Source organism: Chiloscyllium plagiosum, chromosome 22 (genome assembly GCF_004010195.1).
Source record: "Chiloscyllium plagiosum isolate BGI_BamShark_2017 chromosome 22, ASM401019v2, whole genome shotgun sequence".
Lineage (NCBI taxonomy): Eukaryota > Metazoa > Chordata > Chondrichthyes > Orectolobiformes > Hemiscylliidae > Chiloscyllium > Chiloscyllium plagiosum.
Genome location: NC_057731.1, coordinates 14,978,861 through 14,993,731, shown reverse-complemented (window position 1 = coordinate 14,993,731; position 14,871 = coordinate 14,978,861). Strand labels below are relative to the sequence as shown.

The following is a 14,871-nucleotide window of genomic DNA, read 5'->3' as shown; positions in this document are numbered from 1 at the left end:
AAAGTTCTTGACCAATACTGTCAAAATTAGCCTTCCTCCATTTTAGAACTTCAATTTTTAGATTTGGTCGATCCTTTTCCATCGCTATTTTAAAACTAATAGAATTATGGTCGCTGGCCCCAAAGTGCTCCCCCACTGACACCTCAGTCACCTGTCCTGCCATATTTCCCAAGAGTAGGTAGAGTTTTGCAACTTCTCTAGTCGGTACATCCACATATTGAACCAGAAAATTTTCTTGTACACACTTAACACTATGGTAGTCCCAATCTATGTTTGGAAAGTTAAAATCCACTGCCATAACCACCCCATTATTCTTACAGATAACAGATCTCCTTACAAATCTGTTTCTCAATTTCCCTCTGACTATTACGAGGTGTATAATACAATCCCAATAAGGTGATCATCCCTTTCTTATTTCTCAGTTCAACCCAAATAACTTCCCTGGATATATTTCTGGGAATATCCTCCCTCAGTACAGCTGTAATGCTATGCCTTATCAAAAACACCACTCCCCTCCTCTCTTGCCTCCCTTTCTGTTCTTCCTGTAGCATTTGTATCCTGGAAATTAAGCTGGCAGTCTTGTCCATCCCTGAGCCATGTTTCTGCAATTGCTTGGATATCCCAGTCCAGTGTTCCTAACCATGCCATGAGTTCATCTGCCTTCCCTGTTAGGCCTCTTGCTTTGAAATAAATGCAGTTTAATTAATCAGTCCTATCTTGTTCTCTGCTTTGTCCCTATTTGCCCTGACTGTTTGATTCCTTTCTTTTCTCAACTGAACCAGACTCAGATTGATCTCTTCCCTCACTTTCTCTTCCCCCCCCACCAAACCTTATTAGTTTAAATTGTCCTGAACTCTAGAAAATCTCCCTGCCAGTATATTAGTCCCCTTCCAATTCAGGTGCAATCCATCCTTCTTGTACAGGTCACTTCTACGCCAGAAGAGGTTCCAATGATCCAAAAATGTGAATCCTTCTCCCATGCACCAGCTCCTCAGCTATGCATTCATCTGCTCTATCCTCCTATTTCTGCCCTCACTAGCTCATAGCACTGGGAGTAATCCAGATATTACTACTCCTCCTGAGGATCTCCTTTTTAACTTCCTGCCTAACTCTCTGTAATCTCCCTTCAGAATTTCAATCTTTTCCCTTCCTATATCATTGGTTCCAACGTGTACAATGACTTCCTGCTGGTCCCTCTCCCCCTTAAGAACATTCTGCACCCTCTCAGAGACATCCTTGATCTTGGCACCAGGGAGGCAACACACCATTCTGATTTTTCACTGCTGGCCACAGAAACATCTGTCTGTACCTCGGACTAGTGAGTCCCCTAACACAATTGATCTCTTGGAACCTGATGTATCCCTCATTGCATTAGAGCCAGTCTCAATACCAGAAACTTCACTGTTTGTGCTACATTCCCCTGAGAATCCATCACTCCCTACATTTTCCAAAACAGCATACTTGTTTGAAATGGGGATAGCCACAGAAGACTCCTTTACTACATGTCTATTTCTCTTACCTTTTCTGCAGTTAACCCATCTATGTGACTGTATTTGCGACTTTTCTCCCTTCCTATAACTGCCATCAATTACATCCCCTTACTCTTGTAAATTCCACATTATCTCTGTCTCTCCAACTGATCCATTCAATCTGATAGGATTCAAACCAACAGCTTTTATTGCAGATATAATCCTCAGTAACCCGTAAACTCTCCCTAAACTCCTCTATCCAACAAGAAGAGCATATCACTCTACCAAAGATCCTTTGCTTCTTTCAATCGACAGACCCAGAAAATAGCTCTTGTCTTATTCCTCTACAAAACATTGCTCCAGGTTAAATTAATACTTATGGATTATATTTTGAAGTTTAATCAAGAGACATATCTCAATAAAACATATAATCAAGGAAGAACCCACTCTACTCACTACTGCAGACTTACTGTAAGGCCACATTTACAAGTAACCACTTATCTGTTTCTGTGCTGTGACTGCTCTCAAACAGTTTCCTCCAAAATCAGTTATAAATTTCACTGTTTGTTTAATTTTCCCAGACGCACTCCGATGTCCAGCGGTACATGAATTCAAACAGCAAAGACAGCAACTGTGCAGGTTCACTGCTGTCAGGGAGCAGGTGGGTTCTCACTTACTCTCTCACCAACCTCACTATCTGTTCCTATCCCTTTTAAAAGTGCTGTTGTTTTGACTTTTCTCTAAAGTTCCAAAACAATGTCACAGCATATAAACCAGTAATTGCTACTCCTGGGGTTTGAGGAAATCACCTCCAACACTGAAAATACCTCAAAACAAAGGAGCAGCCTGTTACAGCCAGAAGTTTTCCAATCCACCATCTTGCATTAATTCTGTTTCCCTCTCCACAGATGCTGCCAGACCTGATGAGTTTCTCCAGCATCCTTTTTATTTCAGTCAGATTTTTGGCATCTGCAGTGTGCTGCTTTTGTTAAGCTGCTTTGCTCTGAATGGTGTGCAGTTTTTTTGAGTGTTGTTGGAGTTGGACTCAACCAGGGAAGTTGAGAGTATTTCAGTATACTCCTGATTAATGTCTTGTAGATGTTTTGGGGAGTGCGGAGGTTAGAGACTTGCTCCAGAATTCCCCACTTCTGACCTATACTTGTAGCCACAGTATTTACATATTTGATCTAGTTAAATTTCTGGGTGTAATGTCAATGTGGAACACATGGGAAAATCATGTTTTGAACTGTATGGGATATAATAACAGCACATTTAATACAATGGCCTGGATTTTGCGAATTATCAGCACTCACTGGTATTACCCTTCTAAAACTGCCTGCAACTTCAAGAAAATCAGCATATACAGATTAGAATGGAAAACTGAAGTATGGTCAGTCACTCAAGACTTCTGACACATGCTGCACTTTGGCTATTCCCCAGAGCTGGCAATTGCTGTTATCAGTGAGAATTTCAACTTTCTCACTCCCACATTGCCATTTAAAATCCTATGGAAACTTACAGCCTGTTCAATTCCCTGAATTTTTAAAAGGTGACTTGTCTAATAAAATGTTATGAACAACGCTTCAGCGCACAAAATAATTCTGTCCTCATAGAGGAATGTTACACAATGAATGAATATATTTTATGCAATGAATGAATGGACATTCACAATGACCTTTCAGGATGTTTTATCATTTGCCATACTTAAATTCCTATCCTTAATTTTCCTTAAGATTTTTAAAAGTGATTTTGTTTCACTGCTTTGCATTTTCTGTTTATATATATGATTGATTTTCAGCTCAGACAAAACAGTTCCACACTGGGAATCACTAGTGTAAAATGCTGTCATTAGTTGCTGAACCACTCCACAATGATAGAGGTTAAATTCTTGCTCGTGTGATTGTTTGACCTCCCAGCACGACTTAGGTGAGATCATCAGGTAGCAATTTTGTTTCTCCACAGCGAAAAGTTCCAGACAAATACACAGCTCCTTAATTCTATGTAATTGTGATGATGAACCATTCCTATTTCTCTCTTCCCCCATTCTCCCTCTCTATCTCCTTACCCACAGCGTAAGACCCTTTCCTTTCTCTAAAAGGTAAACACTTGTAAAAATGTCCATTTCAATTTTCTGCAGTGAATTAATTGGTGAACAGAGAATAGTGATTGTCTGATTTTTCTGTGAAACATCAAAGTCTTTGGAGGCAATTTAATGACTCATTTTAATTCTCCGCCCCACTCCCACTCTGACCTTTCTGTCCTTAGCCTCCTACACTGTTCCACTGAAGCTAAGCATAAGCCTACGGAACAAAATATGATCTTTTGGCTAAGCTTTTTCCAACCACCTAGTCCTAACATTGGCTTAATGGATTTCAAATCCTAACATATTTCTCCTTTTTCTTTCATCTTGGACATCTGTTGGTGATGATTCAGCATTTTTTTTTCCCATAAACATACCTTTTTAATTATTTACATTATCCCCTTTGTTGTTCAATTTCTGCTGCCATCCACCATATCCCAGACCTTCCCTTTATCGTTCCTCTCTTTTTCCTTTCCCAATTTTGATTAAAAGCTTTAAGTAATTCAGTCTGATCAAGAGTTCTCAACTTGAGGCATTAATTCTATTTTCTTCCTCACAAATACTGTGTGGCTGGCTATTTAGGTTTTTTTTTGTTCTTTCAAAGGGTATGGGCATCACTGGTGAAGCCATTCCTTATTGTTCATTCCTAATTGCCCTTGAGAAGATGATGAAGAGTTGCCTTCCTGAACTGCAGCTGTCCATGTGGTGTGGTTACACACACAATGGCTTAAGGCAGGTAATTCCAGGATGTTGACCCAGTGACACCAAAAGAATGGCGATATGCTTCCAAGTCAGAATAGTGAGTGGTTTGGAGGGGAGCTTGCAAGTGGTGGTTTTCCCATGAAACTGCTACCCTTGTGCTTCTAGGTGGTGACAGAGGTGCCATTGAGGATGTCTCAGTCACTTGCTGCTGTGCAGTAAGTGGATGGCACACACTGCTATCAGTGCTCGTGGAAGGAATAAGTGTTTTAGATGTTTAATGCAATGCTTATTAAGTAGGCTATTGAGTTTTGGATGGTGCCAAATTTCTTGAATGCTCTTGGAGCTGCACTCATCTAGGCAAGTGGAAAATATCAGTTCACACCTCTGTCTTGTGCCTTGTAGATAGTACACAGACAATGGAGAGTCCGGAGGTGAGATACTCACTGTAGAACTCATGGCCTCTGACCAGCTCTTGTACTCACATATTTTACTGATTGAAGACCAAAAAGAGGTTGACTTTTCATCTGTAAATGCTTCAAATACAACCATGGCCGGTGGTAAGAGTGGGACAGTATCCTTGTCAGCTACTTTTGATGTAAAGTGGAATTTCTCAAATTATGGACTCTAGTTTCAGGCTAATGACAGGTCCCAGTGATAATAAGCAAAAACAGATATAGGTATGTGACCCTCGATACAGGTATGTGACCCTAGATACAGGAAGTCTTCTACGTCTGAACCTTTTAATGATTCAGTCAATTAATTTTGATTTCCGATGCTAAACATGGAATATAAAGTATATGCCCGAATTTAACAAAAATGAGGTAAGTGTATGCAAAATCAAAAGGCTGTGAATCCTGGCAACTTAAAATAAAAACCGACAATACTGGGTAAATCAGCAGGCTGGTAGCATCTGCGCGAGAGATACAGAGTTAATATTTCAGGTTTGTGACTTTAAATCAGAACTTCTAAGTTCTTCCTACATGTGACTCAGCAACCACTGCAGGATAATTGACTCTTAACTACCCTCTGAATTAGTCCAGCATTCAATGCAAATATACCAAGCTGAAAAGTACAAGAGGATTTTTTTTAAATATCGGATCCAGAGATGACAAAAACACACCCACCTTGTCTGGCCCTACAAAGTCAGCTAACAACATTTTTTAGATGTTGGCTGAATTAGGAGAGCTGAAAAACAGACGATTAACGCAACATCCCGTCCTTAGGTATGATTCTGTAAGCATGACTATCAACCGACATTCTAGGTGTTTGGATCACCATCCTGGTGTATGTTCTGTCCCATCAAAAGGACAGATTCATCAGAGAAGGCAAATTAGTGGTATAAACCTAGGAGGGAAGAGCTTTCAGTCCACAGCATGAATCAAGATTCAGTGAAATGTCTTGGCATTTGGTCAAAAATAGGCAAGGAAACCTCCAGCTGAATATGACCTACCACACCCCCAGAGCTAATAAATCAGTGCTGCTCACTGCTGAATGCCACTTGGATGAAACACTGAGTAGCAAGTACACAATGTACTTTTGAATGGAGATTTCAATGCCTCTTGCCATAAATGGTTCAGTAGCAATGCAATTTACCAAACTGTCTGAGTTCTGAAAATGTGGAAAATTGTTTTTTGTATACATGTTTATATTAACCTATCTGAACATGTAATAGCACACCTCTGTAAAAATTGGACTTGAACCTGGGCCTTCTGAACCAGAGGTAGGGACACTACCACAGTACCATAAGAGCCCAAAAATTAATCTACAATGGTTACAGGGTCACCATTAAGACATATTTTATTGATTCCAAATTTTAATATCTGCCATGGGGTGGTGTGATCTGAATCCATGTATCTAGGGCATTAGCCAAGAGTTCTGGATTTCTAGTCCAGTGAAATTACTACTACCTCTCCAGGATAATTTTTACATCAACCTATTAGGTATGTCTTGACTCAGCTCAGTGGTAGGTTGGACTTGAACCTCAATATTCTGATCCAGATGTTGAGAATAAGACCCCTTTCTGACTTGCCTCTCTCTCTTGTTCACAAAACGCACTGGCTATATCGAATACAAAAATGTCATTAGTAGATTTTCAATCATTAGTAAAGTAATGGTAGGTTTCATTAACAATGTAGACTAGAAAAATGAAATTGGCAAAGGTAGCTACAAGAAAAGACCTCATATATTGGTTTGGGACAATTTCAAAGAACAATTTGGGGCAGCACGGTGGGTCATTGATTAGCACTGCTGCCTCACAGTGCCAGGGACCTGGGTTCAATTCCCATCTTGGGGGACTGTGTGGAATTTGTATGTTCTTCCCATGTCTGTGTGGGGGTGCTCTGGTTTCCTCCCATAATCCAAAGATGTTCAGGTCAGGTGAATTGACCACACTAAATTGTCCATAATGTTAGGTGCATTAGTCAGGGTTAAATATAGGATAGGGAATAGGTCTGGGTGAGTTACTTTTCAGAGGGTCAGTGTGTACTTGTTGGGCTGAAGGGCCTTTTTCCAAACTGTAGGGAATCTAATCTAATATGTTGTGGATCCAGCCAGGGATCGGGTTATTTTAGATATGGTAATGCATAATGAGGCAGTTTTAACGAATGATCCCTAGAAAACACTGACCATAACATGGGAAAATTTTGTATTCAGTTTGAGATGGAGAAACTTGGATTGGAAACAATTGTGCTAAACTCAATTAAGAGTAATTACAAAGGATTGAATGCAGACCTACCTGGAGTGGACTGGGAAAGGAGTTTTGCAGCAAAAGTGATTGAGGAACAATAGCAGATGTTTGAGAAAATAGCTCATTGCTACAACTAAGCTATATCCCAGACAAAAGGAAAGATTCTAGGAAGGAGGTAAGTCAACCATGATTAACTAGGAAATTAACGATTGCACTAAATTGAAAGAAAATAAATACATAATGCAGCAAAGATTAATGGCAAGTCAGAGAATCAGAAAAGTTTTATAAACCAACAAAAAAAAAGCAAAAAAAACTTTGAGTATAAACTTGCAAGTAATAACCAGAAGGATAGCAAGAACTTCTTCAAATATATAAAAAGGACGAGAGAAGCCAAAATGAACTCAGATCCCTTAGAGAACAAGAGAAATGATAACGGGGAACCAACAAACAGTAAAGGAGTTAAATAAATATGTTGTATCAATCATCATGGTGGAAGACATCAATTCATTCCAAAAGGACTAAATAATCAAGGAACAAAAGCAAAAGAGGAAACACATCACGAGAGGAAAAGTACTAAGAAACTTAATGGGACTAAAAGCTAGTCTATCCAGAGGCATTCTGGCAAATTAAAGGATGTAGCAATAAAGATAATGGGTGAAGTGGCAGCAATCTTCCAAGAATCCTTATATTGTGGATAGGTACCAGAGGATTGGCAAACTGCTAATGTAACACTTGAAATCAAAAAGGCAAGGAGATTAAAAAAAAGGTAATTATAGAACTGGTAGCTTAACATCTGTTACTGGAAAAATTTTAAAATATTTTATAAAGTATGCAATTAAAGAGCATTTAAAAGGCATTGCATAATCACGCAGAGTCATCATGGTTTCCTGAAGGTGAAATCATGCCTGAACATTTATTTGAGGAGTTAACAAACAGGATAATAAAAGGAAAGCAATGGATGTGATATATTTGGATTTCCAAAAGATATTTGATAAGGTATACCAGCTGTTAATGAGATAAGAAGTTGTGATGTTGGAGCTTGTTCTGTTAGACCAAAAGTATCTAAAAGATTCTTTAAGGTCTTACCAAAGCGATTTCAATAATTTATGTGCATTTCAATATATAGCTAACACATTGGGTTAAAATACTTACTACATATAAATTAATAATTGTTAGTTTATACTAATACATATACATTAAAAGTTACATAATTAAGTTAAACAACTGAGGTAAACAAATGAGCCACACAGCCTTTCTATCCATTGGGGACTATGACAATGGTGCTACTTGAAGCTCTATTTCAGATTCCACGGTATCAGTCACTCAAACCCCGGACCGAAGGTGTGAAGACCAAGGACTGATATTAGTACTATTCTGAATGCTGGATGCCCATTTCATCATAATTTCAGTACTCTTCCAGCCCTTAAAAATAGGTTGGAAACCAATCCAGATTGTCTCATGTGGACTGCACAAGCAGACAGTTTCCATCAGGTCTTACCAGGACCCCTTACTCCCCAGTCAAAACAGATTGTTTTGCATATGCTTTTCCATTTTAGTTCAATTGCTCATTGTTATGTTCAATTAACCCTTAATTGTCTGGTTTGAAGATGTCATTTTTAAACCCAACACTACAAGATTGCATATTCGCATGGATACAGGATTGGCTAACTAATAGAAGATAGAGTTAGGGTAAGGGAGGCATTTTCAGGATGGCAAGCTGTAGATTGTCAGAGGGATCAGGACTGCAGTCACAATTACTGACAATGTTAATTAATGATTTGGATGAGGGAAGAGAATAGGGCATCATCAAGTTTATGGTTGCTACAAGAACAGGTGGGAAGTCAAGTGGCAAAGATGACATAAAGCATTTGCAGGGCCTATATGGACAGGTGAAGTGAATGGGGAAAGAAAGCTTAGCAGATAGAAGATAATGTGGAAAAAAATGTGAGGTTATGCACTTTGGCAGGAAGAGTAAAAATCTGAATATTATTTAAATTGAGAAAAACTGCAGAAGCTATAGCACAGAGGGGTTTTGGAATCCATGTGTATAAATCTCAAAAGGTAGCATGCAGGTTCAGCAGGTAATTGGGAAGACAAATGGAATGTTGGCACTTATTTCAAAGGGAGTGCAGTATACAAATTGGGATGTCTTGCTAAACTATGCAAGGCACTAGGTAGACCATACTTAGAATACTGTGAACAGTTTTAGGGGCTTCTTAACTAATAAAGGAAGCATTGGAGGCAGTCCATAAAGTGTTCACTAGGTTAATCCTGGGTATCAATGGACTGTTTTATGAGGACAGTTTGGGTAAATGAGGCCTGTACTCATTGGTGGTTAGAAGAAGAGAATCAATCTCAATGAAACATACATGATCCTTTGGAAACTTGACAACAGACACAAAAAGCAAGAGTGTTTTGGTGAGAGGGTCTAATCTTAGAGTAAGGGGTTTTGCAGTTAAGGCAGAGTGGGTGGCACGGTGGCACAGTGGTTAGCACTGCTGCCTCACAGCGCCAGAGACCCAGGTTCAATTCCCGCCTCAGGCAACTGACTGTGTGGAGTTTGCACATTCTTCCCGTGTCTGCGTGGGTTTCCTCCGGGTGCTCCGGTTTCCTCCCACATTCCAAAAATGTGCAGGTCAGGTGAATTGGCTATGCTAAATTGGGTAAGGGGTAAATGTAGGGGTATGGGTGGGTTGCGGGTCAGTGTGGACTTGTTGGGCCGAAGGGCCCGTTTCCACACTGTAAAGTAATCTAATCTATACAAGATGACTTTTTCCTCTTCAAAGTATGAATCTATGGAATTCTTTACCACAGAAGGCTGTGCCACTGAATGTATTCAAGGCTGAGATAGATTTTTAATCAGTAAGAGAATCAACGGTTATAGGGATAAGGCGTGAAAGTGACGTCGAGGACAATCAGATCAGGTACAATCACATTGATTAGGAGAACAGACTCAATGGGCCGAATGGTCAACTTGTGCTCCTATGTCTTGCTGTCTTGTGAACAATTCTTGTGAATGTGGTCTAGTGAACAAAATAAGTCATACTGCGTTCAAACTATTGACTGGTTCCCTCTTCACAGATGCTCTCAGAGCTGCTGAGTTTCTCCAGTATTTTGTTTTTATTTCAGATTTCCCACATCTGCCGTATTTTGCTTTTATATATCCTGCCTGACCTCTTGTGTATCTACTCCCTTAGCCTTTTGAAGTTCCCTTAGCCTTATGAAGTCAGTCCATCCCTTCAGCCATTGAACACTCACTCACTGCAATTATCTCTGCCTTACAACTTCTAAGACCTTTTTAAAATTCAATGACTCAATGGTTTTGTTTTGCTACTCCTGTTTCTTTATTTTTGGTTCATCGCAGCTCTGAATTATCGCGGCACATTTCTCTGCCTGAAGGTACTGTACAAATGTGAAATGTTGTCATTGATTTCACAAAAGTCTGAAACACCAGGTGAGCTTGGAGGGGATAATAGTAAATGCAACATCAAACATTAACCCCAGCCTGAAGGGGAACTGAAAATCGAGTGATCTACCAGAATCTGCTCCTCGACATAGGAAGCATTTCCATTTTCTAACATACTTCCCCAGTACAGAAACATAACTACGCATTCAGTCTCCTTTAACTTATTGTTCCTGCCGTTTTGTTTCATCTGGTTGACCCACTCTGTTGAAATTGTACTCATTTTGCTCATTAAACACATTATTCCATCCGCCTGATGTTGTATACTGTAGCTACAAACTGTTACTTAACTATGGTCAGTCTCAGAATCGCTCCCCGTTCCACTGCAGGAACTGAAGCAACTTCAGTATCAGTTGGTTCGGGAGCCTGCTGAACATGGTAGGAATACAGTGAGAATGTCATTCCCTATGGAATATCTTTCTGTGGACTCAAACCATAAAAGCATCACGGTACGTGCCCCAGTTAACACCGGATCATCTCTCTCTCTCTCTCTCGCTCCAGCGGATTACTGGAGTGAACACTAACCTGTCTCTACCTCCAGCGCCACAAGTCGATTCGCTCGCGATAGGAGAGCTCACAGATTCCTTCTCCTCACCGCTGCTGGCTCTCGACAATGGTTTGCCCCCTCTTTTCACACGAAAGGACGGCTCCACGCTCACCCAAGCTTCGAGAATGAGACCAGGTCACGTTAATCCGCGTGGGTTTCTCGTTAAATTTGCGCTTGCCCCCACCCCCGGTGACTGGCAGCTTCCGTTTTCCCTAGCCGGCGCTAATCTAACAATCCATCTGACAACTCTGCTGGATGATTGGACCAAAAACTTCCCACCGCTTGGCCGAGAGCAGACTGAAACCACCCTGAACCGTCACCAATTCTGATGACTCCAATTCCGCTCGATCCGTTGGAGAGTTTCAGAGGTGTACTTTTAATTTACCTTTGCTGATTCATTCTAAGAACTTGCAGAAATCCTACCACTCACTCATTCATGCCTCCCTATGTATCCAATGATAAGAGTGAAGAGTCCGTGTCCATATAGGAACAGAGCGCCATGGAGAGAACCGCTGCTGTAAACAGGTGAATCCTATAATATCGTGAATTAACTGACCGCATCTTTATTTCACACGGCAACACTGCTTTTATTTTAAATAATTACTGGTTCCACTGCCCTTCAACTGCAGGAACAGCTGTGAAAGATGACAGTGGTTAAAAGAGGTAAAACTTGCTTTCTTCCCCAGTGGTAGGAACGGATCTCCAGTCCTGAAACAGTCGTTTTACTTTAACCGCTGTATACCCGTTGTAATTTTCAATGGGTTATTAGCTTATTTTTGTGTACATCTGTATTGTATGCAGAGTATGACATATGCTTACCATGTATTATAGTTAGGTATAATGTTGCAAAAATGCGTGTTTCCTGTGGATTAGTGGTGCACTTAATACAGAATCTTTAGTAGTGCACTGTACACTAACTAAAGGACATTTATATGTTACAGTACCACTAATGTACCGTGTCAATGCATCGTTTTATATATAGGGGGAATTATATAGGGAATTGATATCTATTATAATTGATTGATATATAATGCTGTTTTTATATAAAGTGTAGTGTCACGTTGAGCTCTGATATATTTTAATTCATAAATAGTGTAATTAGTGTTATACATAACTGTATATTATATAGTTAATGCAGAGTGTGGAACATATACAGTTAATGTTGAGTTTGGAATACAGTACATCATACAATTAATATAAAACATAGGTTATATTATACAGTTAATGTAGAACATGGAATATAATATTCAGTTAGAATATGGAATGTATTGTACAGTTAATATAGAGTATGGAATACATCACATAGTTAAATTTAAAATTTGGGATATATCATACAGTTAATGTAGAATATGGAATATGTTATAGATTTGATGTAGAATAAGAATATATCATAGAGTATAGAATATATTATACAGTTAATATAGAGTGTGAAATGTATTATACAGTTAATGTAAAGTATAAAATAAATACAGGCAATGTAGAATTTGGAATATCATTATTTAGTTGATATAGAGTATGGAATATATCACACAGCTAATATATTGCGTCCTCCCAATTAAAGTTAAAGTTAACAGGTTTATTTGGAGCCACTAGCTTTCAAAGTGCTTCTTCTTCATCAGGTGGTTGTCCACCTGAAGAAGCAGTGCTTCGAAAGCTAGTGCCTCCAAATAACTGTAGACTGTAACCTGGTGTTGTGTGATTTTTAACTTTGTCCATCCCAGTCCAACACCCCATCTCCAAATCATGACTCCCAATTAAAGGCTAGGATGTGTTTCTGTTAATGTCACCCTTGTATTGTGATTACTGTGAGGATCCCTGTCCTGCTAAACCTGTATAATCCACAACTCGATGTGTTTGTGTTTAGAAATACCCTCCAATCGACAGGAGCCACTCGGTGTGAGTGCAGCAGGCAACATTCATGGAGACATCCCCCCCCCATCACTGGGCCAGCCAGGAATTCACTCCTAGTTGTCCTCTCCGGTCCTGGAGGAAGGAGGTGAGAGAACATGTGGAGTGACTTTGGAGAGGGCAGAGCAGGAGAACTGCAGCTGTGCTAAAGCACAGAGAGAGAAAGAGACAGACTGGCAACATCTTCATGGGCAACCTCACAGAGCAGGGCAACAGCAGCGGAGTGGGGCAAGGACTGGCAGTGCGGGCAGTGACAGGCTGCCTGCTTTTCCTCCTCATTCTCTCCACACTGCTGGGAAACACCCTGGTGTGCCTGGCGGTGATGAAGTTCCGGCACTTGCGCTCCAAAGTCACCAATTTCTTTGTCATCTCGCTGGCGGTGTCCGACCTGTTTGTGGCGGTGCTGGTGATGCCCTGGAAAGCCCTGAGCGAGGTGGCTGGCCGCTGGCTCTTCGGCCCCTTCTGTGACACCTGGATTGCCTTCGACATCATGTGCTCGACCGCCTCCATCCTCAACCTGTGCATCATCAGCTTGGACAGGTACTGGGCCATCGCCAGCCCCTTCAGATATGAGCGCAAGATGACCCAGAGGGTGGCTTCAGTGATGATCGGGGTGGCCTGGACACTGTCCATCCTCATCTCCTTCATACCAGTGCAGCTGAACTGGCACCGGGCTGGGGCAGAGGTGCTACAGGACAGGACCAACAGCACGGCCGGCTGTGACTCCAGCCTCAACAGGACCTACGCCATCTCGTCCTCCCTGATCAGCTTCTACATCCCCGTGGTGATCATGGTGGGCACTTACACCCGCATCTACCGCATCGCCCAGACCCAGATCCGCAGGATCTCATCCCTGGAGAGGGCAGTGGAACACGCCCAGAGCTGCCAGGAGCAGACGGCAGACTGCCCGCACGAAGCTGCCCTGAAGACCTCCTTCAAGAAGGAGACCAAGGTGCTGAAGACCCTCTCCATCATCATGGGGGTCTTCGTCTTCTGCTGGCTGCCTTTCTTCGTGCTGAACTGCATGGTGCCCTTCTGTGCCCCGGCTCTGGCACAAGCAGGGCAGGGTCCCTGTGTCAGCGACACCACCTTCAACATCTTTGTCTGGTTCGGCTGGGCCAACTCGTCCCTGAACCCGGTCATCTACGCCTTCAACGCGGACTTCAGGAAGGCGTTCACCAGCATCCTGGGCTGCTCTCGCCTCTGCCCCAGCAACGCGGTGGAGCCGGTCAACTTCAGCAACGAGCTGGTCTCCTACCACCACGATGACACTACGCTGCAGAAAGAGCCCCCCGGCGGCTCAGCGGGGGCTAACCCGGGCATCCTGCCCAACCAGTTGCCGCCCTCCCTCAGCGAGCCCTTCGACAAGGTCTCCAGCATCTCCTCGGCTCCCAGCGCCAGCAGCGCCAGCAGCAGTAGCCGGCGGCGCCCCAGGGAGCAGCTGCTGCTGCCGGGGGGGCTATCGTACGAGGGCGAAGCTGAGATCAGCCTGGACACCATCACAGCGGTCTACCGCTGACAGGCACGGACCCCCTGCCTGCCCTCTTTCCCCAGCAACCCTCCCCTTCCCGGGGGGGAGTCTGCAAGGTCCCACCGCCAACGCACCAAGGGCCGGCGTTTGCAGCAACCTCCTGGAAACGGGGCTGCGCCCAACATCCGCCGGAATCCAGGACTTCGGCGCAATCTCTCTTCTTAACACAAACCGAAAGAACTGCGGACGCTGTACATCAGAAACCAAAACAGAAGCTGTTGGGAAGAAAAAAAAGCTCAGCAGGCTAACTCTGATTTCTCTCCACAGATGCTGCCAGACCCGCGGAGCTTTTCCAGCAACTTCTGTTTTTTTTTTGGGAACCTCTCTGCTCGTGTCATTTCCTTCACACTTGTCAAATGCACTCAGTCAATACCGGGACCAGCGCTGAGGGATGGGAAAGGTTAAGCAAGGAAATGGTTGGATCCAGCGCAAAACAGCAAGCCCCAGGAACAAACAGCGAGCTGATGTGGATTGTGACAAGTATT

General features: G+C 42.2%; 2 protein-coding genes across 2 annotated transcripts in view; one reads left to right on the top strand and one right to left on the bottom strand.

The window, feature by feature from the left end:
• The window catches only part of tbc1d12b (TBC1 domain family, member 12b), a 134,543-nt gene extending 123,502 nt beyond the window's left edge, over positions 1–11,041 (bottom strand). The window contains exon 1 of the mRNA XM_043712458.1: positions 10,926–11,041. The gene's annotated coding sequence lies outside the window, so the exon portion shown is untranslated. The remainder of the gene's footprint in view (positions 1–10,925) is intronic.
• drd6b (dopamine receptor D6b) lies at positions 10,986–14,623 on the top strand. Its single transcript, XM_043712460.1, has 2 exons — positions 10,986–11,472; positions 12,812–14,623. Exon 2 carries the CDS (start codon positions 13,043–13,045, stop codon positions 14,372–14,374), a length of 1,332 nt encoding a protein of 443 aa, XP_043568395.1. The 5' UTR covers positions 10,986–11,472; positions 12,812–13,042; the 3' UTR covers positions 14,375–14,623.
• The last annotated feature ends 248 nt before the right edge of the window (positions 14,624–14,871 follow it).

Excerpts from the sequence above, each read along its gene's own strand:
- drd6b (XM_043712460.1), top strand. The coding sequence starts at position 13,043 with ATGGGCAACCTCACAGAGCAGGGCAACAGCAGCGGAGTGGGGCAAGGA.